The following is a 25404-nucleotide window of genomic DNA, read 5'->3' on the forward strand; positions in this document are numbered from 1 at the left end:
TACAGCCATGGCAGTGAGACCCAAGGGGAGACAATGTCGCTGCTGCTTCATGGCATTCCTGCTCAAGCTCCATCTTAAAGATGATGGGATTTCAGTATCTTGCCATTTCCTACAAAACCCCTTTTATTTCCTTAAAAATACTTTGCAATCACATCAAGAATAAATTAATATTTTTTAAAAAAAGCACAAATTTCAGCATTTTAACAGACTTCCTCAGGGCTGGGCTTACCAGTGCTGCCAGAGTAGCCAAACACCCTGCCTCACCCGCAGTCCTGCTGCTCCCACCAAGGTTCTCCCACAGCTCTGGGCAGCTGGACCATGACCATCCACTGTAAATGTTCAGGAAGCCATCGGGACAATCACCTAGTCTGAAAGGGATTTGGATGCCCAGATCTTGCACGGATGCATGAGAGGCCTTCAGAGATCCAACCGGTGCCCACCAAACCCCAGGCTAGATACAGGTCCTACACTAGATTTTTCTTTTTAAGAATTCCATAGCAATTTCCCATCAGTAACTATGTGGGAGCTCCTGCAGGGACAGAGAGTCATCAAACCTGACAGAGAAATGAAACCTTCCTGCCTTTAGATGTAACAAGTAAGCCAATTCTGCTCCCATGTGTCCAAAGGGGCTGTCAGCACGGTCTGTGCTGTTACTGGATACACACCAGCAGAACCAGGGTTCATTTCTACCAGCAGGCAAAGCCTCGGGACAGCTTTCCCCCCCCCCATTATGTTCAGTTCACTTCATTTACCTGCATCTTCCTTAATATTTTCTACAGTTACAGAAATTTTTGCCAGTTCAAAACCAGCTCCAGGTTGTCCTGCAGACCAGATCACATCTGCCAAACTGCAGTAGTGGACAAAAGGTGGAAGTTCTTACTGTGTCCATCAGGTGTGCAGCCAGTGCAGACACCGCTACTCCAGCCCAGCACAGGTAACCCCCTTGCATGGCTTGCCAGGGGTCTCTCTTGGATCACTTCAAATTGGCCAGACCAAGATTTTCAGGCTAGATTTTTTCCAAAACATTCTTGCTTCTTTGGCCACAGAGAAAGTAGATGATCACTTGCCTACCCATTCCACATGACAGCTTGAGAACTAATTGACACTAGCAAGAAACATTGCAGTGGGTCATTAGGGGGATTTTGCACTCCATTAATTTAGCCCAGGAAGAATAATTATTTTTCTACAGTAACTTAGCATCTTTAGATGAGTTCTCCATGCAGTATCACCAAAACTAAAATAAATCCAAAGCTTGTAGAGGAGCCAAAAGTAAAATCTGTGGGCATTAAATACGAGCACACAGGAAGAAAAAAAACATTGAAAAATTAAAAGCCTGTCAACTGGTGCTTTGTCCCTCGATGGCATCACTGACACTCAACACCAAGGGCTGATCACACGGCTGCTTGAACACACCTTCCAAGGCTGTGTCTGCAGCAAGGACATTCCAGCTTGCCTTGCCCATCACCGCTCCCAGCTCCCCAGCTCTGGCACCAGTGCACAAACCCCCTGTCCCAGCAGGAACCCACCCAGGCCAGGACTGCCCTGGGGCTTTTCTGCTGGGCTGCTTCACAGAGGAGCACCTGCCAAGGGATTTTTCTGGTGAACTGATGCTGCTGCTGGCACAAGGCACACAGCGGGAAGCAGTCAGGGCAGAGGGCAGCACCCTTTTGGTTAGTAAGGAGGAATAAAAGGTGGAAAGCCTGTTCTGCAAGGGTAGAGATCACATCACATCGCATCACAGTGACCAGGTAACGCCACCATTTATGTAGTGATTCTAGAAAAACTTTGACTGGAGAGGTTATAGACAAAACACACTGCTCCATTGCTCTCCTGGTCTGGAACAGCTTGTATTGACTGATAATTTGAGGGGAAAGGAAAAAAAAAAAGCCACCCCAGGAAAGAAAAACACCAAACCCAACATTGATGAGATTCATTTCATTATACTACTGGTTTTGGCTATAAAACATCAAACGTGGTCATCATGAAATTCACTTCACTACTCATCTTCTTTTGGTCATGATGAGCTGCTGCCTCTTTGAGAGGAGATTGGAAAGTTTGGGGGGGGTTGAGATTTCTTTCCTTTGGGTTATTTTGTGGGTGGGTTCTTGGGCAGTGGGAAACTGGTGGGCTGTAACAGTCCTGAAAAGCACTACATAGTGCTGTGAAAACTGACCACAACCCTTCAGCCTACCCTGAAATGAGAGTTCCAAGGCTGAGGATACCACAATCCATCAAGCATTCGAGCTGTGTACAAGTGTACAACACGAGCAAGCCCACGCACAGTCAGCTTTTAGTACAGAAACACCCTATAGAAGAGGCCTTTAACTGTACAGTCAGATTGAGAAGCCTCCTCAAGAACACATCTTAAATATTTTAAGTGTCATAAAAATATAATAATGTGCATCTGAGTGAGTTGCTGTTATTTCCCTGACTCTGAATAAATTGAAGCCGTTGCTACTCAGAAGTCCCTGCTCTTGCACCAGGGTGACTACCCCACAGCAAGAGCCTGTGCACAGCCCATCTGGGTCAGAGGTGGACTCATCTACTGACATTGACACAGCCAAGCTACCACCAACTGTTCCCATTTTCCCACTTTTACCAGCCTGTTCAAGCTGTAACCTACGCTTGCCTAACAATTAAATCTTCCTTGTTGCACCCAGAAGCTTCTGCACGGGCAGAGCAGACACCCCAGCTTCTCACTCCCCTCACCAGCAGACACCCCACCTTCTCATCCTCTCGCCAGCACGTATGCAGAAGTGGAGTGTGAGTCAAGACACAAATAAAGCCAATATCTGTTCTAAACCACGTTTTGTCCACTCACATTGCACCACCTGCAGCATCACCCCTGTAGGAAGTTTTTCTAAGGTCACATTCAGAGCGTGAAAGACACAGAAGAGGGCAATGCTTTCAGAAACTCCTGCCAACTTCCCTGCAACCTCCAGAAGATTCCTCAGTGTCACAGCCCTTCTGCTGCCTAGCCCAGGAGCGGAGAAGTATGGTTTGCAATCCCCTGCCAGGAAGGCTGAGCTGGAAGTGAAATCCTCCTCAGCACACACAAGGTCACTCAGCACTGCTCGCTGCTCCACAGCCCTGCAGCCAGCACACCAGCTGGGCTGGCACCAGCCCACAGGAACAAGGGGGTTATTTCCCCAAGTGCAAATTTACACAGACACTTCAGAGACAAATAAAACTTCCAACAGACTAGTTACATCTTAAATCCAATGTCTGACCTTTAAAGGCACACTCCCAGAGCTGCCTGCCTGAGTGCTGGTTATTATGGCTTTATTTAAGCACTCCACAATCCTGTAAATATTATCCTGCCATGTCACTATTAGCAGGGCAAACGGGAGCAGGGAACAAGCCAGAGAATACAGCATCAGCCTTCTGCTGCACAGAGGAGCCCGTGGGATGGCCTGCAGCCTGCCTCAGGGAGGAAAAGCCATGGCTGGGCTTTCGGAGAAGACACAAGGACTTAGTACCTGCCACAGACCAGTGGCACCAAGTCACAGGGCAGCTCGGAAGCTGTTGGGAGGACAGTGGAGGAGAAACACATACACCTGGTTTCCAGCCAGGATAGAAATAGAGTGTGTTGGGTTGGAAATACAGCAGAGTTCTTCAGAGACCATGAAGAACCAGCGGCTCTGTCAAGAGTGTGTGAAAACACACAGAGCAGGGCAGGATGCCACAGCCTTTGCTAACCTCTGTGGGTACACACAGCTTCAGACCCTGGGGAAATGACAGTGGAAAGACTGAGTTCCCAATTATTTCCTAAAAATAGCTGTATAATCAGAGAACCTTGTAAAGGACACGAGCAGCATCCTTCTGAACAGAAAGGTTTGGAACTTCCTTTTTCCACTGCAAAAACCAAATGTGGAGACTGGTGCTGGTAGGGCAGATCCTTCTGGTGCTGTGAGCAGTGATGACAGTATAATCTCCCAACGACAGTAACTGGAGCAAAGCTCTCTGAGATCCAAGTATGACAAGGTAAATACATTTTTTTAAAACTGAAAAATGCCATAATGCCACAGGCATATAAAGACACAACTTCTGACCATCTTCACAAAATGGCACAACAACCTGTAAAGTAGTGCAAGCTTTCAAGTGCTGTCTGGCATACACAAAACTCTAACTCTATAGATTAGGGTTTCTCTTGAGTGCTACCAGCACTGTTTTGGTATGTATCTGCTGCTCAGTTAACGTATACCTTACGAATGCACAGGCAACAAGCCCAAGAGAATCAGTCAAAAGGTCAGGAATTTTAAATTACAGGTCCCCATAACAACTCTATGCTGCATCCCAAGGGAGCCCAGGGAAGGCTGGGACTGCACCAGTAAATTGAAAGGGAAGCAAGAAAAGAATAGATTAAAACCAAATTCATTCCAGGCTTTGTCTTCAGAAGTGAAAGCACTAGGCACTGGAGACCTCAGAGCTTCTCTCACCACACTCCTGCATTCCATTTTTCTTGTCTGATGTGTTAGGATCAGTTGCTATGCAACCAAGCTATAAGCCTCACCATTTAATAATTCTTCTGCTAATTGCAACAGAGAAAGAGAGCTTCAGTGCCTGGCTTTGTCACAGCACTGATCTCCCCGTGCAGGGCATCGACAACTGGCAACAATGCACTTGAAAAAAGCATTTCATTGACTGTACCTGGGATCAGCTATTACAGAGGTATCAGCTGGTTCGTACAGCCAGCTCAATGTCTGTTACAAGGACAATTAGATTCTTTACTACCTCTTCTAGTGGCTTTACAGGTTGTTTTGCCACGTCTCTCCCCCCTTCCCTCCACCAAACCCTGCTCTGAAAGGGGCCAGTAGAGGCAGTGCTTCTGGCAGCCCGGCGGCTCGTTTCCTTTACGAACGGCTGAGCATGGAGACTGGGGAATCTGGAGATGTATTTTCTGTTTCAGAGCAGCCTTAACCAGGCACAACAAACCCAGCAACTGCGGGAGACCAACTGCGGCCCCTGCTGGTACCTCCACACCGGCCAAACAGCATCGAGTGCGATGGAACCAGAAAGGGACCCATAACACTCTGTTAGGGAAAAATGAAACGAAAAGGGAAGAACAAAAGGATGCTGCAGCAATAACACGGGCAGAGCACATCCAGCGACCGAAGCATCACCGTAACTATCAACTGTAGCTCCATCTACACCTTCAGTAATGTCACTTACAGGCCTCAAACCCATTTCCCACTCCACAAAGCACTTTGTGTGAAGGGGCTTTCCAGCCTTGCGGAGCTGAGGGAGCAGACCCGTAGACGGAGCCCGGGGCAGCGCCCAGTGAGCACGTGTGCTCTGCCTCCTGTCACATCCACAGGCGCTGAGCTGGCATTAACACATGGGGTCAGAAGGTCTCACGGGCTCACACGTGATGATTTCACACATCAGTTTCAGAAAAACATCTCACTGCAGCAGCCCAAATGGCATCATTTGCAGTGTGTGCATGCTGACACTCACAGAAGATCCAGACACACCACACCAGACCCTGGGACCTTCAGGAACAAAGCCACATCCACCGTTGCAAAACTTTCCATACAGGGAGGAAATACAACTCTACTGGCTTACATACTTAGACAGCCAGACAAGTTAAGAGCTAGGTCTTTGTTCTACAAGTTTATGGGGAAAAAAAAGGATTAAAAATGGGGTAAACAAAGTGCCTGTACTTCTACTGATCTCCTTCGATAACAAAGGCTACGTTATCCTGCCCAGCTCAACTCTTACCACTGAAAATATGCCTGTCCTCCACCTTAATCCCAACTAAAGCTTTAGCTTCTGAAAGCCTGTATTTATGTTTGGAGCAGATTTCCATATCAAAACGATAGACTGAGCATTAGGGGAAGAGTTCCAGGCTTGTTTGGGTTTTTTTTTCTGGCTAGGAATTAATGAAAGCAGGCAAAATAATTAAGACTACATCAGACCCAACCATTAGCGTTTTCAGAGCTTGCAGAGATTCAGAGATGTTAATCAAATTAAATCACCAGTGTTCATTTAACTACTCAAGCCACATCTAGTATAATTACCAGTTACAATGAACCATAACCTGGGATCTGCCAATTCAAAATCCATTTAGAGGAGTCATTTCTAATGTGGCCAGCATATCAGAAATGAAGTGCTGTGTGCCTCTCTAACAAGATCTTATTGAAATAAAAATAGAAATGAAGAGTTACAGGACTTTCAAAGTTAATGCCATCAATCTAGACACATCAAGGAAGTACTTACTAATTGTCATGGATTCCGGCACAGCGGCTGAAGGCAACATACTGCTTAAAGCATTCACTTGAGCTGGAGGACTGACTTCCACTCTGGTCATAAAAGTACAGGATCATCAATAAAGGAAAACAAACCCCTGGATTCAGAACTTAAGAAAAAAGCATTGCAGAAACTAGAATTATCATTCAGCTGTATTCAATGAACTCACCTTTAATTAGCCTTTGATGTACCTGTTGGGAGTCTGATTTCAGAATACACACAAAAAGATCCAAATCAACAGGCCATGAAGGCAAAAGCCAACATACAAACCCAACATAAACCCTGCTTTCCAAACCAGGAGGCCAGGCCTGGCTGCACAGGTTCTCCGAGGTAACAGGGAAAGCCTGACCCGTGAGACCAGTGAAAAGGGAGCGCAGGGGTTCTCATTTGCCTCTCCAAACATCTGCACAAGTCCCCTCTGTTTTCCAGGCCTGAGCAGCCATGCATTAGGTAACAATAAGAAGTTGGCAGCCACGGGGCAAAGATGTTTCTCTTTAGAGAAAGGCATACTTGGCACGTACCTGTAAGGAAGATCAGGTCTCCTTGGAGCCAGTTCTACTGTATGAACCCCGTCCTCGTGCCCCTCTCCGTTCTCCAAATTATCTAAAGCAGAAGGCACAAGCATAGCTTTCTTCAGTTTATAGTTCAAAAAGTAGGACTAAAAACAAGTCCAGAAGGGAGGCAGTTACATCTTCAACTAGAAATACCATTTAGTAAAGCTTTTAAACATTTTAAATCCTTTCTCCAGGGTTGGCCTCTGCACATTAATGCTGAATGCCAGGGGAAATCGATGAGTCCCTTACAGCCCAGCCATCAGTTTAGAAAACAATCAATACCACACAATTCCTAAAATATAACCTCAATGCACATTTTACATTGGTAACAGTGCTGCAAAGCTGTGACAGGCTCCTTACTGAAGTGGGTTTTGTGAGCCCCAGGAGTGGAACCACCCCATGACACTGATTACAGCCCTGTGTGGCTTGCAGGAACAGGGTTTGTGGGGAGTCCCCAGTTTGTGAAAGCTGCAGACACTCCAGTCCTTTACCTTCCCTGTACATGGAACCTGAAAAAGCCTGTCCTTTACATGTTCCCCATAGAGCACCACAGCTTCTCTCCAGCTCCTCAGGCCTATGTACCAAACATCAGGAGCCAGCAAATGAGAAGTCTGTTAAAAGCACAGATAACACATCTGTCCCCAGATCCCACCTGGCAGGACCAAGGCAGACACATCATGGGCCTGTCATTAAGCCACTTCAGGTGGAAAGAAACCCAAATCACTTTTTATTCATGTTTTCTGCATCTCACTATAAGGGCTACAAAATTACCATCAAACATCCCTAAAATCTTGAGCTAAGGCAGCACAGGATTTAAAAAGCAGGAGTGCCAGAGATCACCTTTCCAGCCCTTCGTGACTCCTGACTGGCCATGAACCCACAGCTCCAGGCGAGCTCCCGCTCCAGCCCAGCCCTGAACCTGCACTTCTACTGCAGGGGCCCATCAACTGCAGCCAGCAAACACCATCTATGGACTTTTATCTCCTAACAGTCTCTGGATGACGTTTAAGAGAACGCTCCGCACAAGCTGGGTGACGTTTTCGAAACCCATTTGCTCCCCAATGGAAAACACAGGAGGGAAAAGGCACCTTCTGTTCCCTGGGAGCCAGCGGCACCTCCGCAGGGGCACATTGTGTCCCCACGCTCAGCACAGTGGTATCTTCACATTTTGTCACCAAACCCTCAGAACTAAGTTACACTTCCTGCCAGCCATTGATTAACCACCCAGTTAAACTCTTGGCACATCTAATGTACATGCAAAAATCCAGGAACTATTTCCCAACTAAAACATTACTGGAATGACACTGAGGTGTTTTTAAGCGCTCACTGAAATGAGAATCCGAAGCCACATTCTGACAAAAGCCATGCTGTATAAGCAGCTAGCCAAACATTAACCTGGGGGCAGGCTGGGGACACCTGCACATTTTGTGTGGGTTTGGTGCCATTCCAGATCCTGGAAAAGCACCTTCACTGCTCGCTCTGAGGTCATGTCCCATTGGTCCATGCCATTCCCATAGCGCAGCACGCCCCGCTGCACACTCTGCTGTGGGAGCCAGTCCCAAGGAAGCCACGGAGATGATGGGAGGCTGGAGCCCCTCTGCCCTGGAGCCAGGCTGGGACAGCTGGGCTGGCTCAGCCCAGAGAAGAGAAGAGAAGGGCTGCTTCTGGGAAGAGGTCTGAGATCCTTCCTGTCCCTCAAGGTGCTCCAGGAGAGCTGGAAAGGGGCTGGGAGGCAGAAATCCTTCCCAGGGAGCGGGAAGGTCCTGGCACTGGGTGCCCAGAGAAGCTGGGGCTGCCCCAGGATCCATGGCAGGGTTCAAGGATGGGTTGGATGGGGCTTGGGGCACCCTGGACTGGGGGGGTGTCCCTGCCCATGGCAGGGGAGCACTGAGGGTGGGGCTGAGGGCCCTTCCCACCCAAACCACTCTCTGGTCCTATGATTCCCATATCCTTTCCCTCAGAAGTACTTCCTAGCCAATCCCTCCTCATCCTGTATATAAACAGACAACAGCTTCTACTGAATTGCATCCAATATTTGATACTTTATCCAATCTGTCAAGATTAATTTGAACTGAAGTTCTCAAACACAGTTTCAGCTTCTTCCAGCTTAGCGATATCTAGAAAACAAATAAGGATATTTCCTACTCAAGCATCCCAAACATTGATAAAATGCCATATGAGGCCACAGCTTCACTCTGGTTTACTGTGACATCGATAAATCCTCCTCAACTAAGTATCTACTCAAACAGAATGCTCTGATTCAGAGCTAGAATGAGTTCTATTTGAAACTCCCATCCCAGTTGGATCAGTGTCTCTTATGTCCTTGAAATCCCATTATTTCCTTCTAACATGGTTCCACGACAGGAATTCTGTAGGAAGTTTGCTGGATCTGGTAAATTAACATCCCTACCTGTTTGGGAGTAAGAGCCAACAGCACTGACAGGAAAGAGAACGTCTGAGTCGTCATTCAGGACCTGCAGTGGACTCCAACTGCAGATCTGGGAACTGCACGAGCCGATTTCATGAGGCCTAGATTGGAAACAGACACAACCACCTCTTTATGCAGTCAATGGCCACATTCACAGTGCTGGGTTCCTCTTCACTGCCAGAAGAGCCTGTATTTCAATCTGCCCATCTCTGGGTTCACACACATGAATTCATTACAGATCAGCCTGTCCCAGAGCAGGTGAGACAAGCAGCACTCGCCTCTTTCTCCAAAGGGAGTTCTGTGTCAGGAACAAAGCGGGTACAGGAGTAGCTCAGCTTGTTATTCTTCTCTCAGTTTTGTCCTGTCTTGGTTAACTACCTACTCTGATGGTAGCAGGCTGACTCAGCTTAAAACAAGTGAGGTATAAATACTGCAAAGCCAAAATGGAGTTGATACCATATACTAAGAAGGAGGAAACTACAAACAGGCTGGAATTACAGCCTGGTTGTGTCCTGCAATGTCATCAACCACTGAGAACTTCAAGGAGAACAAGTTTGAAATCCCCAAATGTTGGTTTTCAGTGGAATTTTGCTTCTAAGTCCATCACCACAGCAGTCCAAATGGTTTAAACAGTGGAAAAGAAAGAAGGTGGGGGGAAGGAAGGGAAAAAAGAGAAAAGAGACAGAAAAAAGATGAGGAAAAAGCAGGCAGGGAAGAAGAAAAGGGAAAAAGAGAGGAAGTTCGTAGTTCAATTAATTACATAAATTTTCCGGTACCCATCCAGGAAGGAGGAGGGGGGGAAATATGGAGAATTCACCAGTGGCTCCTGCAACATCACTTACTCTTCAGAAGCTTCAGGTTCCCCTTCTGTGCCCTTTCTCCCAAGTGTTTTTCCATACAGCTCCTCCTCATCCTCATCGTCAATGCTCTTCACGTCGAGTCTCTGGTACTCGCACTCCCCGTTGAGGAGCACTGAGCTGCTCCTCCAGGAGTGGCTGCTTTCGCTGCCGTTCGCGCTCTTCCTGAGAGCGCTTTCAGAGGAGGGCAGCACAAACCCCGACCTGTCCACACTCTCCTCTGAACTTTCTCCTGCAGTCAGAGGCTTTGGGACGTCCCCCAGATTTTGCTCATCTTCCTCTTCATCAAAGGAGATGATGTTTGTCACTCTCTTCTTCTTTTTTCGATCTTTTTTGTGTTTCAAATCTAGCAGCAACATAAAGTTTACACAGTTTAGAAAAGAAAAGCATTTGGGTTTTTTCTTAGCTCATGTACTATGTGAGTTTAGTAAAGAAACACCTGGATCTACAGAGCATCTTGTTATCTTTCCATACACATGAGCTTTTTAATCCTTACTTCTCTGCCTTACAAAACCCAGACTTTAGAAAGCATTTGGGAGGTGAATTCATAATAGTACTCAACTGGAGCTGGGGAAAAAAAAAACAACCCCAAAAGCTTTGCCACAAGTTTGTTCTGAAAATTGGGCTTTGAGCCAAAGCCCATTTAAATGCCAATTAGATTTCATCTCAGCTTCTGTTCCTACCAGACAGAATTCACATGCTGGTTTTCCCCTTTTTTTCAAACCCAAAACAATTCAAAGCCTAAAGTCAAACTCTGATTCTTCACAGAAACACACAAGCCAAGGCCAGGGTCTGCCTGCAGCCCTGTGCCTTTACAAAGCAAAGCATTCCTTCAGCCCAGCTTCTGGAAATAAAGATGGTAAGATACTTCCTGTTATTTCTGGAACTGGAAACATGTAATGAATATCACATTTTCCTTGTTTAATTTAGAATTACATGAGATTTAAGACTTTGGGTCTTTGCTAGTAACTAACATCCCACAAACTGGCTGCAACACTGCCACATTTAAAGGTACGAGTAAGTTTTCATTTGAGGTAATTACCTACTTCAGGTAGGAATTCAGGCTGTAAACAAGGGTGCTGCTTGGAAAAGATGACAAGCCGAGATTTTTATCTGACATGTAACAACAGCTACATGGTGGTGATTTCTGAGTGATAAAGTGCCACAAGGAGACATTAAAACTGAAAAATCATTACCTCAGAAACTTCCACGAATAAAAAACTGAAATTCCAGGTGCAACCAATGTACTTCACCAGTACAACACGTGCCCTTCCCTCTCACAGTGACACCAGAAAGCCAAAATAAACATTTATCACCCAGGCCTCACACTAGTATTTTTTTTTTTAATTCTTATTTTTCAGTTCAGGCTGCAGTGGTTTGTGAAGCATGCTTCTTGTTAAGGTTTCTGCCCCATAGAAGTGCATTACTTTCAATTAAAGAGTTATTTAAACACAACTGAATATTCTCCAGGTTTCTGGATGACACTAGCAGTGCAGAGCTGCTTACCAGCACTGATGCTCCTTGGGAGAACGGGAAGGGGGTCGGTGTCCTGCTCTGGCTTTATGAGGATCGAGACGGCAGAAGACGCAGTGATCTCTCTGAGGAGGCTGCTGACACCCTGAGTGGATTCTTTTAATAGTGAGGTGACATTTTGCGTCGATTCCTTTAACAAATCAGACATGGTGGGTGTGCACTTGCTCTGCCCATTTAAATCCCTATTATCAATGTTGATGGCAAAAAGAATGGAGTTCAGACCTTCAGATAGAAAAAAGGGGAACAAAAAGAAAACAAAACCCCACCATGTACTTCATCCCTTCATCTCTGAAGAGAGGTGCTAAGGATGAACAAAGCTCTGACGTAAACATTTTCACCCCAAGCCTCCCAGAGTTCTCCATGCACAAATTCCTACTCTGCCATGTATCATTCAGTCTGTTTTAGACAATATTCAGGCCATCAGCTCTGAATTTATCTCAATGGCTGTTCTGCTGCGCATCACACTTACAGAGTAAGTACTGTGAACATGTTTGTTTATAACCTTTTATTGAAGCCCATTTCACTGCTTTAACTTTAGTTCCTGCTGGTTCCTACAACCCAGGAAGAAAACCTCCTGTGAACCCTACTTGGCAGCAAAGCATGCGACCATGTCTCTGAGGAAGGGGGTGCAAAAGGTGATGTACAGCACTGCTGCAGTCTGGCTCTGGAAAAACACCCGGTGTTGAGCCCTACTTTTACTCTCCTTCCACATATTTACCTATAATTTGTGTGTGTCTCTGCTCTTCTCCAGTCAGGAATACCCATTTGGTTTCCTTAAATTGCACTCATTTTTAAACAGTGGTTAGCCTTGACTGATGAAGAGGAGGAAAACTTCTGACATGTAGGAAGGCCAGACAGGGTGTTTTAATTGTTCATCAATTCATAGCATAAGTGGGCCTAGTACCTTGACTATTCACCCTGAAGATGCATCTGACACATTCTCCACGCACACAAAGAACACACTAGGGAAGCTCCTCACAACCAGAAAAAGTTACAACATCCCAAAATGAAATCCTTCTACAAGAACAGTAGCATTTAAGAGAAAGTGTTACCAGCTGCCATGGTAGGGATCATACTAGAACGTTCTTCATCCATCATAAAAGACCAGTCTTCATAGAAGACACTGTAATTTGAAAGGGGGGGAAAGAAAAAGCAATATAATGCAGACCTATGTTAACATACATTTCACTTCCAAGGCTTGAAAATTCTGAAAAAATAAGTCTGAGTACTACCAATGGATCACATTGTGTGCCACAGGAACCTCCTGAAGCCCTGTAACATATAGCATAGTCTGAACCATTACCAAAGGCCTGCTAAAGAGTGTTTTATCTTCAGCTTTAGCTCTGCATTTCTTTATCAGGACAAAGGCCACGCAGCGCAAGGGGGGTCACCAGCAATCAAATTCTCTGCACCTGTTGCTACACTGAGTACGTAAGTTTTTAGACAAGTGCAGTTGGCTGCAATTACCAAGCCATTTTATAAATCATCAGGATGTGTGAATACAACCCAAAAGATCCACTGCACCTTGAGGAACCTCATCTAGTGAAGATGTCCCTGCCCAGGGCACTGGACTTCCAAACCATTCCATTGTTCTGATTGTGACCCATGTCAATACCCAAAACTACAGCAACTACCCTGAAGAGTTAAGAGCCAACGAGGAATCTCAGTGTACAGGGGAGAGGGAAAAAATAGTTAACAAGAATTTCCCTGTGAACACATTAATTTAATTGTTCTAAACCTGGTTCTTTTCAGTAGCAGGATGCTGTTAGACATAAAAACAAGCAAGACAAACCTCAACCTATATTAAACTATTCTGACAGTTTAATTTAAAAGTTTCCAAAACAGCTACAGACAAAAAGGAAAGGAAAAGAAACCCCAAACTTTCAAAAAGACAAGGAGCTGAAGATGTGCCAGGAAAAGGCAGGACTTGGTTATGAACTAAAGTGCATTGTGCATCCAAAGCACTTTGGGATTCCTCAATGCATACCATGAATATACAGGTTATTCTCAGAAACTGCAAGGAGAAGGTTCATACGCTGGTACAAACCCACTGCAGCAGTGGTCACACACTGCTTGGCTGCTGGGGCTTTTCAGGTACAGGGTGAGCACCTCCAACAGCAACAGGCTGTGACCACCGAGGAACTGGTGAGATATAAGATGGAGGCTGCAATCCTGCACTATGGAAGGAGAGGGGCACCTCAAAGCAGGGGTCAAGGACCCAGGGAGGAAAACTGCTGCAGGCACAGGGAAGGGAGTTAGGAAGGAAGATGGAAAAGATGTGGCACGTGCCACAGTGAAGCCAGTTTCAGGCCGCGTGCTGCTACAGGCACAAGCTGCTATCTCAGCAGCTGCCAAAATTTCAAAACCTAACCAAAAGTCAAAGGTTAGGTGGCTTCACTAGCAGTTACTGCAGTGTGTCACTACAGCCAGGTTTTGTGGTTGTTCTTTTTGTGTCAGCACTTCATTCATCAATTCATCTCCTGCACTGCAAAGATACCAAAGACATACCTGAGTCGACTCTTATCTGCAAGCAGCATATGAACGTATCTTTCCAGGGAATGTTCATTTAATGCACAGCGCAGCCAAGCCCGGCCTCTGCCAATATCTGTAGTAATGGTCTTCAGAGAGTAGAAGCGCTGCAGCTCATGTTTATTCAGCACTTCTTTCACATAGTACCAAAACACTGGCTCTGGAAAAAAAAAAATATAACACAAAACCACTAAGCTTATATGGGAATGCATTTACATGCAAGTTATAAAAGCAGCAGGCAATGGTAAGTAACCAAACAGGGGTGAATCATTTACCATCGTGTGGGACTCTCCAGTTAAATGCTTGGTTATTTCTACAGAGCTCCAAGTGCTATTTAAGCAGTCAGAACTTTTCACTTCAGGGAAAAGCCAAACAAACAAGTTAAAGAACTCTATCTTACGCTTTAAAATAGAATTGACACTTCAAGCACACTTGAGCTAGTGCTTCATCCACAGAACAGGTTCCCATGTCCACCTGGGAATGTCTCACGTGAAGGACAAAAGTCCATGAGAGCTCTGTCTCAGTGTCTACAAAGCAGTGTCAGATGCTAGGCCCAGCGGGACACGGGAGGCTAAACCACAAAGTCACACTGTGTGACACAGCCAGAAACAGCAACAACACCCCTTCCCACTGAAACACTTCCCTGGCCCTTTCCCCAGACACTGAGAAAACGCTCTTTGCAGCTGCCTGAAATTCCTCAACCAGAGGTAACAAATCTCTGCAATTGCCAGTGTGTAATGAACACCCAGCATCTTATGTGCTCCCGTTTCTTAACCAAACAGGAACATATTTTAAGGACATGCTCATTACAAGCCGCCTCTCAGCCTCCTCCTGGCGTGAAAAGAGCAGCCAAACCCCGGATAGCTCATCCGTGAGGCTTGAATCACTGCTATACGGTACCGCTTGGCAATCACTAGTCATTAACGCTGCATCAAATACATACTGCTTGAAAACAGCTTAGACTGGAACATTAACAGATCAACGTGAAGGTTATTGTTAGAAATAGAATTGCTCCAATAACTACAACAGTTTGAAAGCTGTGGGATCTGTACCATTAGCAACACGTCAAGAGACTGAATTCAAGGCAGAGAGGGTATCTTTGAGGGCAAAAGAATCAGAGAAAACCAAGCACTACAAATTTAGACACATCAATCTCCCAAGGAAGACATGCAGGTACTCCTTTTGACAGCTTAATAAACATCTTCACTCAACATTTTCCTTAATTTAACAGAAAACAGGAAAATAAATGAGAGACACATACAGAGGAATGTAGAGCTAAACTGTTCCCCAGGACCAGAATACAGCAGTTGAAATGAGAGACAATGAAAACATTGTAGTAAAGACCTAACAACACAATTACTCAATGTTTATCTCTACCCACAACTCAAAAGAAGTTTGCCAGTGATACTACCCACAATGGAACTGTGGGAAGTGCGGATTTCCAAGCACCAAAGTTCCTAGAGAAACTAGGGGTGAAAGTTAAACTAGATTAAGAAAGCAATAACCCTCTTTGCGTAATGCAAGTCCAAGTAGTAAACCTGCTACCCCCTGCCTGCAGTTAGGTGCACAGCTTACAGTTCCTCGTGGAAGTTCTCTGGCTTGCTTGCACTCCCAGCTGTTTAAAACAGGACAGCACTGATTAATGAATTACCTGTTTCTGTTTTACTGGAGAAACCTGCTGCCTGCTTGATCGCTGCCGCCGTTAACGCTAATCCTCGGCTCCTCCGCAGCCCGTGCTGCAACACAGCTTCAAACTGAGCACACAAGCAAGTGACCCTGCAACAGAATTTTTAAAGAAATCATGTAAAAAGAAAAATTGACTGTGCTTCTACAGAGCAGGTTTATCCCAAATCTCTGAACCATCATCTTATCTGTAGCAGAAGACCCCTTGATTGCACCGATCTTAACAGCTGCAAACAGTATAACCCACATGTGCTCACAGCCTCATCACTGGGGCAGAAATTACAGCCAGAAGAACTGGCAACCAATCTAAGATGTCATCCTCACCTGCTCCTGTGGTTGTTAGCCATTATTTCAGCTTCAGATGACATATCTCAAGGAACACAATTAAATTTTCATTTATATATTTCCCAGTTGTTATTTTAACTATATCCCAGTTAATCATTTTCACAGGCAGAAACATTGTAAAACCACCAAAGGTTTAAAATTCAGCCTGCCAAAGAAAGGACTATCCACACAGGCTACAGGGAGCAGCAAGGCTGATGGTACAACAGACACACATGCAATCCGTCTGTTTGAAATCATACTCTCTCCAGGTGTTATTTCTGCCATTAAATAAATACTTAAAACCCAAGCTTGGAGAAAGTTGTCACCTGGCTGCTAAGGGTGACTACTGAAAGGAAGGAGAGATATTTTAACTAGGCTCAAGGAAATAAATAAAAGCAGTTGACAAGTGGCTGAGGACTCTGCCCCAGCATTGCAGAAGATCAGTGTTCTTTCTATCCAGGGCCACAGAAAAGCCCAGGCTCTCAGGAGGAGCACTGACAGAAAGAGGCATATTTAACATAACTGCCCTGGACACAAGAGCTTTTAACAGGTAACACTGTCTGGTACACCTGTGTTAGGAAAACTCTACTTCCTTAAGAAAAGTTTGTGTATAAAGCAGGATATAATTAAAACAACACTCAAAACAACTGTGGAGCAGTTGTGATTACATCAGCAGGTTTTCTGTCAAAAGTTAAAAACAAATTCCAGAACATCTATGACCCCACCCCCCTGGGGGAAAAAAGGCAAAAAAACAAACTCTGTTTGACTTTCTGTTCAGAGAAAGGAGAAGAGAAACTTGGCTCTGTGAAAGGCCTCATATTATTAAAGATCCAAGGGCACTGAGAAGCAAAGTGAGAGAACTGCAGCGTTTTACAGGAAAATTTATGCAGAAAGTTATGCTTTTGCATTATTTCTTCCTGTATTAACAGAATTCAGAGGGGAGCAGATGCTCACCAGGCACTGCTTAAAAAGGTGGGGAAGGGAGCAGAAGTCAGGGCCTGTGAGGAGACACACAAACCCTCACACCCCTCCAGCAGCAAGGGTCTGTTACACTGGCTTTCCAATGTCAATAAAAGGGATCAACAGCAACAGAAGAAAAGCAGGTTTAAACATGTCAGGAGTAAGAAAAACAAGAGTGAAAATTTCCTTAGTGACAATGTGTTAAACACACTTGACACTTGGGCATCCAGGTTTGGCAAACACAGGTGTACTGGAAGAGACAGGCATCCGTTTCCAGAGCGCTGTAGGGAAGAAAAGCCCTCCCAGGGTCACGTTCAGCCCTCAGGACTCAGTGCTTTGCCATGAGCACTGTAGCCATGTCCACACCATAACTTCACAAGCAGAACACTTCACTAAGCTGCCAAATCAGGAACACCATGGAAAATTCAGAGTCTTGCCTCAGTGGTCACAGAAACAAAAGGAACCGGGGAGGGTTTTGGAGAGTGTCAAGTATTTTGAGCCATGCTTTATATCATCATGATACACAATCTAAGTACATTAGAAGTTTCTTCAACTACTTTACCTGCTATCAGAGTCTGCAGCAATTTCTTTTCTTCCCCCAAATCGTATCTGACACTGCAACAAACAGATTTAAAGAAATTTTTGTTACACTAACAAACCCAATACCAAAACACTTCCACATAAGAAACAAAGTCATAACAAGCAATGGAGCAGTACCAAGTTAAGCATGTGTAAATACAGCATGTGACCAGACAGCACCCCCTTCCTCTCACAGGCTGATCTCACAGTTCAAACACATTGTTGCTAGCCACACCACTACACCTGTGGGTCCTTCAGGGGATTTAAAATTGGGTAAAAGTTACTACTTTTGAGTTTTGAAGGCACACACACACAAAACCAAGCACTGCTCCTGTTCACCTCAGTGCTACAATTACAGACAAATCCTCTCCTAGAAACCAAATTGCTGGCTTACTTCTGAGGCATTCCTTTGCCTCCCAAGCTCTCCCAAACAGAACCCAGCATATAAATTCTATTTGCTGAGCTTCACCATGCTGCAAGACACACACAAAATCCCACCTTTCCCTGTCTTTTAATCATTCACTAAAATCCTGATGTAAAGACAAAAGCTACCACCGTAAATTAGCGTCAATGGACTCAGCCTTCACAGTGCACTACAACTTAGTTCAGTCCTGTATCACAAACATACATAATCCATGTCATACATACAGAAATATTACAAATACAGTACATAAAACCCAAGAATTTTATACAGCTGCTGCCTAGCAGTTGCTGGCTGATGGACACGAAGCCTCAGCAGCACGGTGTGAAAGGCAGGGTAAAGAGAAGGGCAAAGACAGCTCAGAGTACGCACACACTGCAGCTCTCACCTGCTTAACTGCATCCAGCAGCCGTTCTAGAAGAAACTGTCTTTTAGTGTCATTGTTCTGTGAACCTGAAATTCAACAAAATGATAGCATTTAAAATAAATAGCATTTTAAGGAAAAATATATTTGGGCCAACACCAGACCCTGAAAACTTTCTTCCCATGCCAATTACTCCATTAAATACATCAGTGTGTTTTCTGAGCAAAGCAGTACAGCATTAAGTCTGTGGGTTCAGGCTTCACGCAGCCTCTCACTAACATGCAGGAGCCCTGCTTGAAACATCATCTGGAGTCTTGTTTTAGCCAGATGCTGGATCCAAGATACAAGGTGCACGGCAGCAACACCAAATGCAGTGTAAGTGTGCCCAACTGGCACAGCGTGCCCCTTGCTGCTTAGCACGACCACCTCCAGGGCTGTGCTGCAGCCCTGGAACTCACCCAGGGAAAAATTTGTCATTTTCCTTTTTTTTTTTTTAAACTGTTTTTTGGTTGTTTGGATTCAGCATTCAAGGTCGCACAGCAACCCTATAAACCCTTAGACTAGGACAACCATCATGACAGCACAAGAAACAGATGGAAAACAAGAAAGAGATTAGGCAGGAGTATCTTCTTACCATCAAGCAACCTTTCCTCTGAAAGGGCTTAAAGCCAGGTGAACAGAGAGCAACAATAAATCCCTCAAAATGTAACTACTGGCAAAATTATTCCCAATTAACACCTACAGAATCCAGTCTGTTACTACATAAGCAACTACACAAGTCAATCTCTAACTTCTGAATCGTTCCAACAAATCATATAATCCTTATCTTGTCAGAATATGCTTTATAAACTCCTGTGCATACATGTAGAATTTCCTGTTTAACTGACCTACACCACCCCCAGCACTTCTTTAGTCTGAGCTTGAGTTCCAAACACCCTTTGAAAAGCTCTGTGCCACCTCTGGCAGTGAGGCCATTGATCCTCTGAGAGGTCACACCACTCATACACGCAGAGACTAGAGCCAGCCCTGGCAGCTGCCTGCACCGGCTGGTCCAGGTACCGAGGGACAGCCACTGTGGGACAACCACTGCACCACGAGCCCTCCAGCATGCACAGCAACAGCAGCACAGGCTGCCCAACCCCTCCATTTCCCATCCCAAAACTCCCCATCTCTGTCACCCCATTCAAAGCTAGGAACTGCTCCTAACCCAGCATGAGGGGAGGGAATTTGTCGCACTGAGATTACCCTGCCTTCCTTCCATCTTGTGTCTGCAAGACACAATGCCAGCCTAAGGAAAACCAGCGGAAAGCACACAAACCCAGCTGCTGGATAAGCCCCACCACGCTTCCTTAGCTGACCACAGTGGGTTTCCAAGAAGCTTTACTTCTGGGTGGCTCACGCTGCACAGGCACGTGATGCGCGGGGCTGGGTTGTCTCAGCAGGCACTCTGATGCGAGCAAGCTGGTGAAGATGCCCCAACAGTGTTCCATGTTTGTAGGGGCCTCGGGGAACAAGCCCTGTGCTGAGCAGGTCCTAACCTCCAAACAACTACACCACTGCGAAGACAAGGTTGAGTTCATACAATCCCCCTACTCCACAGTTTTACTACATCACGTTTGGTGTTCTCACCACACACCCACTGCCCAAACCAGACATGGGCCTCAGCACCTGCTCTTCTCTTTTTGTTGTCAGGTGGAGGCTACTGCAGAACAAATGCATGTGATGAATAATTCTCTGACCTGAAAAACAGCCACCACACGAGCACGTGGGTTGAGTCTGCCTTCCAAATGGGACGCGTTAGTTTTTGACGTGCAACTGTGGCACCTCTGTATCTACTTGGTAATACAGAAATGGTTTGCAACACGATACCAGGCTGTGAGCAGTACAGAACACTGCAGGAACCTACAGGGGATCACTCTGCTGAGCGGCCTTCTGATACCACTGCAGCACATGGCATCACACAGCCTTACGTTCAGAGGCTTGAGTGCACATCCATGCATATTTGTCTTTACCTGGAAACTTGTGCTAATAACACTCAGGACCACACGTGACGACAACTGGTAATTTCTGTAAGCACTGCAGATCGCCCACACCACCAGCAGGACTACACCAAGGGCTGGCTGGGGCTCTTTCAAGCAAAGGATGTATTTTCTTCTGTAATAAGCCCAGAAAACACAGTACTGCGTACCAATGGTTTTCTTTCAAGTCAATGGGATGTAATAAATCTCTACCAACTCTATTTAATATTTTGCTCTTTTACAGTCTTCATTTTTTAAACAAAGTCTTAAAAAAAGAGAGAAAGGTTTTTCCCCAGACAAGAGCACCAATTAAGTGTGATTAACTGGGGCTGACTTACAGACTAACAGTGTATTGCAAACTGACCAAAATATCCTTCTACCGATCCAGAACAGCGGAATAAGCTGTAGGAACTCCCATACAGATGCAAACCATAGAGAGCACAACACCAGCCTTACTCAGAAAAAGGCTATATTTAGACTTCTGCAATTAGATGAGGAAGTTCATACATGAGTCTAGAAGTAATTGTGAAAACTTAAGTATAAGCTTGTGAAGACTAAGAAGCTCAGAGAGACTATCAACATCTACCCATCAAAAAGGGTTAAAAAGGGGGTCAGTTACTGCATCGGCCTCTGTGGCCCTTGAAACCTTTTGCTGATCATGGTCATGATTCCCTGTTTTTAAACCAAACTTCTCCCCATACCCTGACAGGAATACCCACGCCTACAGCAGAAGAAAACTGACTGTCCAAGGAAAGGAAAACAGGGTTTTCATCCAGGACTTCGCAGGCACATCTGTCTTCAGCTCCACATGTAGAGTATAGGTTGAAAAAAAGACATCTCAGATTGCTCTTCTGGACTTCTTGAAGTGCCATATGCAAAACTACAGACTGCAACTGCTCTAGTCCAGGAGGGCACAAGTTTAAGATAAAACAAGCACAGACCTACTACAAACACTACCTTGTAGTACCTCACTAAGCTTCCACTGCCCCACCCTGAATTAGTCGCATTTTATGTTTTTTGATAGTATCATGGAACAAGCAACAACACCCCCAATTCAAAGTGTGAAATCAGTGCTCTTTTCCTTCCTTTGCTGTCTTGCTGGAAGTGTTGGAACAGCCACACAGGTCCTGGCAAGGAGTGCACAGGGGTAGCTCAGGCAGGCAACTCAGCTGCTAGCCACCTGAACAGCACCTCTGGCATCATTCACCTGTAATTAATTAAAGGTCTTCTCTCCTCACAAACCTGTACCTCTTGTTTTAAAAAAAAATTAAAAATAAAGCCATTAAGAATACCTACACCACGGGAGATACTACCAGCCTGCCTCTGGAGCCCCAGCACTGGAGCAGAGCTCCCCAGAGCAGCTTCCCAGGAGGAGTCAGGCACTGGCCTGTACAAATTCACACAAAGCTACTCCCAGCTGAGTCCCACCACCCTTCAAGGGCTGAGGTTTTCCATAAGAAAACTCTTACCCTAACAAACCTCAGAACTGGGATTTAGTCTGTATCGTGTGGAGACCTGAAACACCTGAGAGACGTTCTTTTCCCCTGGCTTTAAAGACGTGCCTGCTCCCTGCATGTGTCCCAGCGGTTTATTTGCATCGTCTCTTCTTCCATAACAACCTCTTTTCCTCACAGAGCAGAGGCCAGGGCAGAGCACGGACAAAACACAGCTCATTTTCGGTTTCATTTTCGGGAGGCCGCTGCCCGCGACACACGACAGAGGCTGTTGCCCCGCTCGGCCCTGCCGCTTTTGCCTTGCCGCCTCCGAGGCGACCCGGCCCCGCCGCGAGCGCGGCCCTTACCATACACCTGCCTCAGAAGCAGCCCGCCCCGCCCGGGTTAAGGCACGCTGAGCGCTTATTTACCGGGGAAACGCGTTGCAGCCTCCTCCTCCGTCCCGCCGAAAAACCGTCCGAGCGTCTGTACCCCACTCACAAGCCCAGGGCTCCCGCCTCTCCGGCGCTTCCCCTCGCAGCCCCCCGACGCCCGGGACCTCCCGCAGCCGCCCCGCCGTGACGCCAGGGCCCGAGCGCGGGCAGACGGCGCGGGAGGCGGCAGCTCTCTCGCCAGGCGCGCCTTCCCGCCTCGGACAACCGCATTGCTACCGCCCTCGGTCGTGCCTTCCCGGGGGTGTTTCCAGGGACCCTATGCGGCTCAGGCAACGGAGCCCCCGGGCCAGCACGGCTGTGCCGCTGGCTAGCGCCGCGCCCCGGGACTCCCGCCCGGGTCAAACAGCACCGGAGGGCTCAAGGGCCACGGCAGAGCGGAGCCCGCGCCGCGGGGCCGAGGGAGAGGCCAAAGCCCCCGGTGCCGTGTCAGTCCGCGGCCCCTCCAAAGATGATGAGGGGAGGGGGAAAGAGGGAGAGAGAGGAGCGGGTGACCGGGCCACGCCTGGCCGGGGAGGCAGCCGAGCAGCAGGGGCGCCCCGGGCAAGCGCCGCCAGGGCCCCAGCGAGCGCGGCCCGGCAGCCGAGAGGGCCCCTCTCCAGCCCCGCACTCACCGCTCATGGCGGCCGCGGGGCTCACAGCCTCCGTCCGCCGGTCCCAGAACTCTCCTCCTGCACGGCCCAGAGCCGGGCCGGCCAGCGCACACGCTCCGCCCCGGAACGCCGCCCCGCCACCCCGGAAGGTAAACCCGGCTCAGCGCTGGGGAACTCCGCCGCCGCGTCCTCAGCCGGCCCGCGGAGCCGCCTCCCTCACAGGCGAGAGGCGGGAACGCCGGCCCTGCCCAGCCCCGCCGCTCGCAGAGGGGGAGTGAGCGACGCGGGGCACGAGCAGGCGGGAGGCGCGGGGACCGGCCTCGCGGCGCCGCCTCAGAGCGAAAGGCGGGCCCAGGGCCGGGGTCTGCCCCTGGAACGCGCCTTGAGCCCCCAGCTCTGCTGGGTACGGAACACGCGTTCGCACGCTGCTTTATTGACAGGCTCGCTCGTTCGGGCGTAAGCAGCTGCCGTCGGTGGCTGGAGGCAGCACAGCCAGGCCAAGCCCGGGCTCCCAGAACTGAAGTCCCGATAACTCGATGAGAGGGTAGTGTGGGAAGGCTTGGGCAAAGAGGCACTAGAGTTGGAAATAACAATGCTAATGAAAGCTCTGTGGAAGTTGCACAAAGGTGATGGACAAGCCTTCTCCACTGACTGCAAGTATGAATAGCTACACTGGGATAACTCATCTACTTCTATGCAGTAAAAACATGCTTCTCTTGTCAGCCAGTGCCCAGGATGTAGTTACAATAATCGAAAGATTTTGTGGTCACTAGAACAGTAGCTCCTTCTTCTGTAGCTGGTAATGGAAACGAAGTTTCACAGCCAGTCTGGGGTTTTACCAAGCCACAGTCACTGCAGGTACACTCTTCCACTGAGTACATCAGCGTCTCGCTCTGGAACGAGTGCCTGATTCCTCCTGTGCCCACACGGCTCTCAGTATGAGCCTTGAGGATATTATCCACCTCCATGGGAGAGTCTGGAAACACACAAAAGCTCATTTAGTACATACATCATGCTACACCAGACAGGCAGTTATTAAAGATCCAAATGTCACTAACATTAGTGAAAGTTTTGAGATGCAGTTACATATGATAGTCTTTTGTTCCATGACAGTACCCCCTGTACTTCAGGATAAGCTGAATCTGATCACTGATAAGTGAGCTGACACATAGTTTCTAATCAGTTGTTACTCACTGGCCCAACACTCCCCAAATATGAGTAATTGTAAAATGTAAAAATGACTTTTTTTTTCACCTTCCCAAAATACACCACGTACACAGCTCACAGGCTAGAATATTAAGTAAATTTATTTAATGTCTTCTAAGATGGAAAGCATTGGATGTGTATCCTCTACCTGGGTAGAATTCAAGAGGAGAGGATGGAACTCTATTTATAGAGATCTTTTGCTTTTGAGGCTTGGTTCGTAAATTATTTCCCAACCACCAGCACATAAACCAGGTGTGAATATGCAGCAAAACAATCCTGACATGATCCAGAACCAACAAAGACAGATTGCTGCTTTTACAAGTTATCATCTGGATGTTTTATTCCCTAATAACTGTTTGAGGAATACAAAACAATCCAACAGAGGCAGTTATCAGAATCTGGAATATAAATTACATTTATATTTTATGCATGGTAAGAGTAGCTAAAATGTGCAGTTATCTAAAATTATTTTTATTTAAAAATCTTATTTATTCACCTGTGGTTTTCAGTTTTTCTTTTAGCTGCTTTAGGTGCTTCCATTTAAAGACCATTAAGGTGAAGAGTGTGAGCATTAAAATTACTCCTAAGCCCAGGCAAATCCAAAGAACTCCAGTGGAGTCAGTACCTTATGAAATAAGAGGTGCATTAAATTAATTGTAAACAACAATAGCCAACCAACAGTAAACATGTCCAACTCATAAAACATCTACATCAAAGGAGCAGTTTCTGTGTGTGTTGAGTGTCAGCCCAAGTAGAGCTTGGGAGCTTTGAAAGTATTAACACACAGGCTCATACAGGACACACTGCAGAACCTCTGAGCCCACTCTGCTGAAAGCTTCCCAGGTTTTAGGTTTCTTTAAGTTTTCACATTTACAAGTCTATGCAAAATACAGCCTGAAAACGCCCAGCACAGCCACAAAGTATTGCAGAAAGGGTACTTACTCTTGTCACAGTAGTTTTCACACGAGGGCGGCGGTGTCCCAGAGCATCGGAGGTGACAAGGCTTACAGGAGCGCAGCAGATTATCAAAGTACTCGTTTTTGGGGCAGTGTGCCATCAGGGCTGGTAGTTATGGAACTGCAAAGCCACAGAAATTGTAGAAGAGTGAGGTTCATCTACAAAGGGCTTTCCAGTTGTCAGTTTAAGCAGAGCTAAGAACAGCTAACAATCATAGTTAGACTTCGCTCACCGCTCCCCTACATGCTGTCATGTTAAATAAAA

General features: G+C 46.6%; 2 protein-coding genes across 2 annotated transcripts in view; both read right to left on the reverse strand.

The window, feature by feature from the left end:
* SNX29 (sorting nexin 29) overlaps nucleotides 1–23663 on the reverse strand; it is a gene marked incomplete at both ends in the record, with an annotated part of 80819 nt that extends 57156 nt beyond the window's left edge. Inside the window, 13 exons of the mRNA XM_084271234.1 lie at nucleotides 6220–6302; nucleotides 6771–6852; nucleotides 9214–9332; nucleotides 10074–10434; nucleotides 11595–11843; nucleotides 12674–12744; nucleotides 14130–14310; nucleotides 15802–15926; nucleotides 17680–17732; nucleotides 18506–18570; nucleotides 22364–22643; nucleotides 23091–23192; nucleotides 23649–23663. Coding sequence (XP_084127360.1) covers nucleotides 6220–6302; nucleotides 6771–6852; nucleotides 9214–9332; nucleotides 10074–10434; nucleotides 11595–11843; nucleotides 12674–12744; nucleotides 14130–14310; nucleotides 15802–15926; nucleotides 17680–17732; nucleotides 18506–18570; nucleotides 22364–22643; nucleotides 23091–23192; nucleotides 23649–23663 — 1786 coding nt within the window. The remainder of the gene's footprint in view (nucleotides 1–6219; nucleotides 6303–6770; nucleotides 6853–9213; nucleotides 9333–10073; nucleotides 10435–11594; nucleotides 11844–12673; nucleotides 12745–14129; nucleotides 14311–15801; nucleotides 15927–17679; nucleotides 17733–18505; nucleotides 18571–22363; nucleotides 22644–23090; nucleotides 23193–23648) is intronic.
* A 33-nt stretch (nucleotides 23664–23696) lies between these two features.
* On the reverse strand, nucleotides 23697–25240 carry TNFRSF17 (TNF receptor superfamily member 17; the record flags this gene model as incomplete). The annotated part of the gene is made up of 3 exons (XM_084271169.1): nucleotides 23697–23953; nucleotides 24680–24808; nucleotides 25126–25240. The coding sequence occupies 3 exons, from the start codon at nucleotides 25238–25240 to the stop codon at nucleotides 23697–23699; spliced, it is 501 nt and encodes a 166-aa protein (XP_084127295.1).
* Nucleotides 25241–25404: the final 164 nt, after the last annotated feature.

This window comes from Gallinula chloropus, assembly GCF_964237585.1.
Source record: "Gallinula chloropus genome assembly, chromosome: 15".
NCBI classification, from domain to species: Eukaryota; Metazoa; Chordata; class Aves; order Gruiformes; family Rallidae; genus Gallinula; species Gallinula chloropus.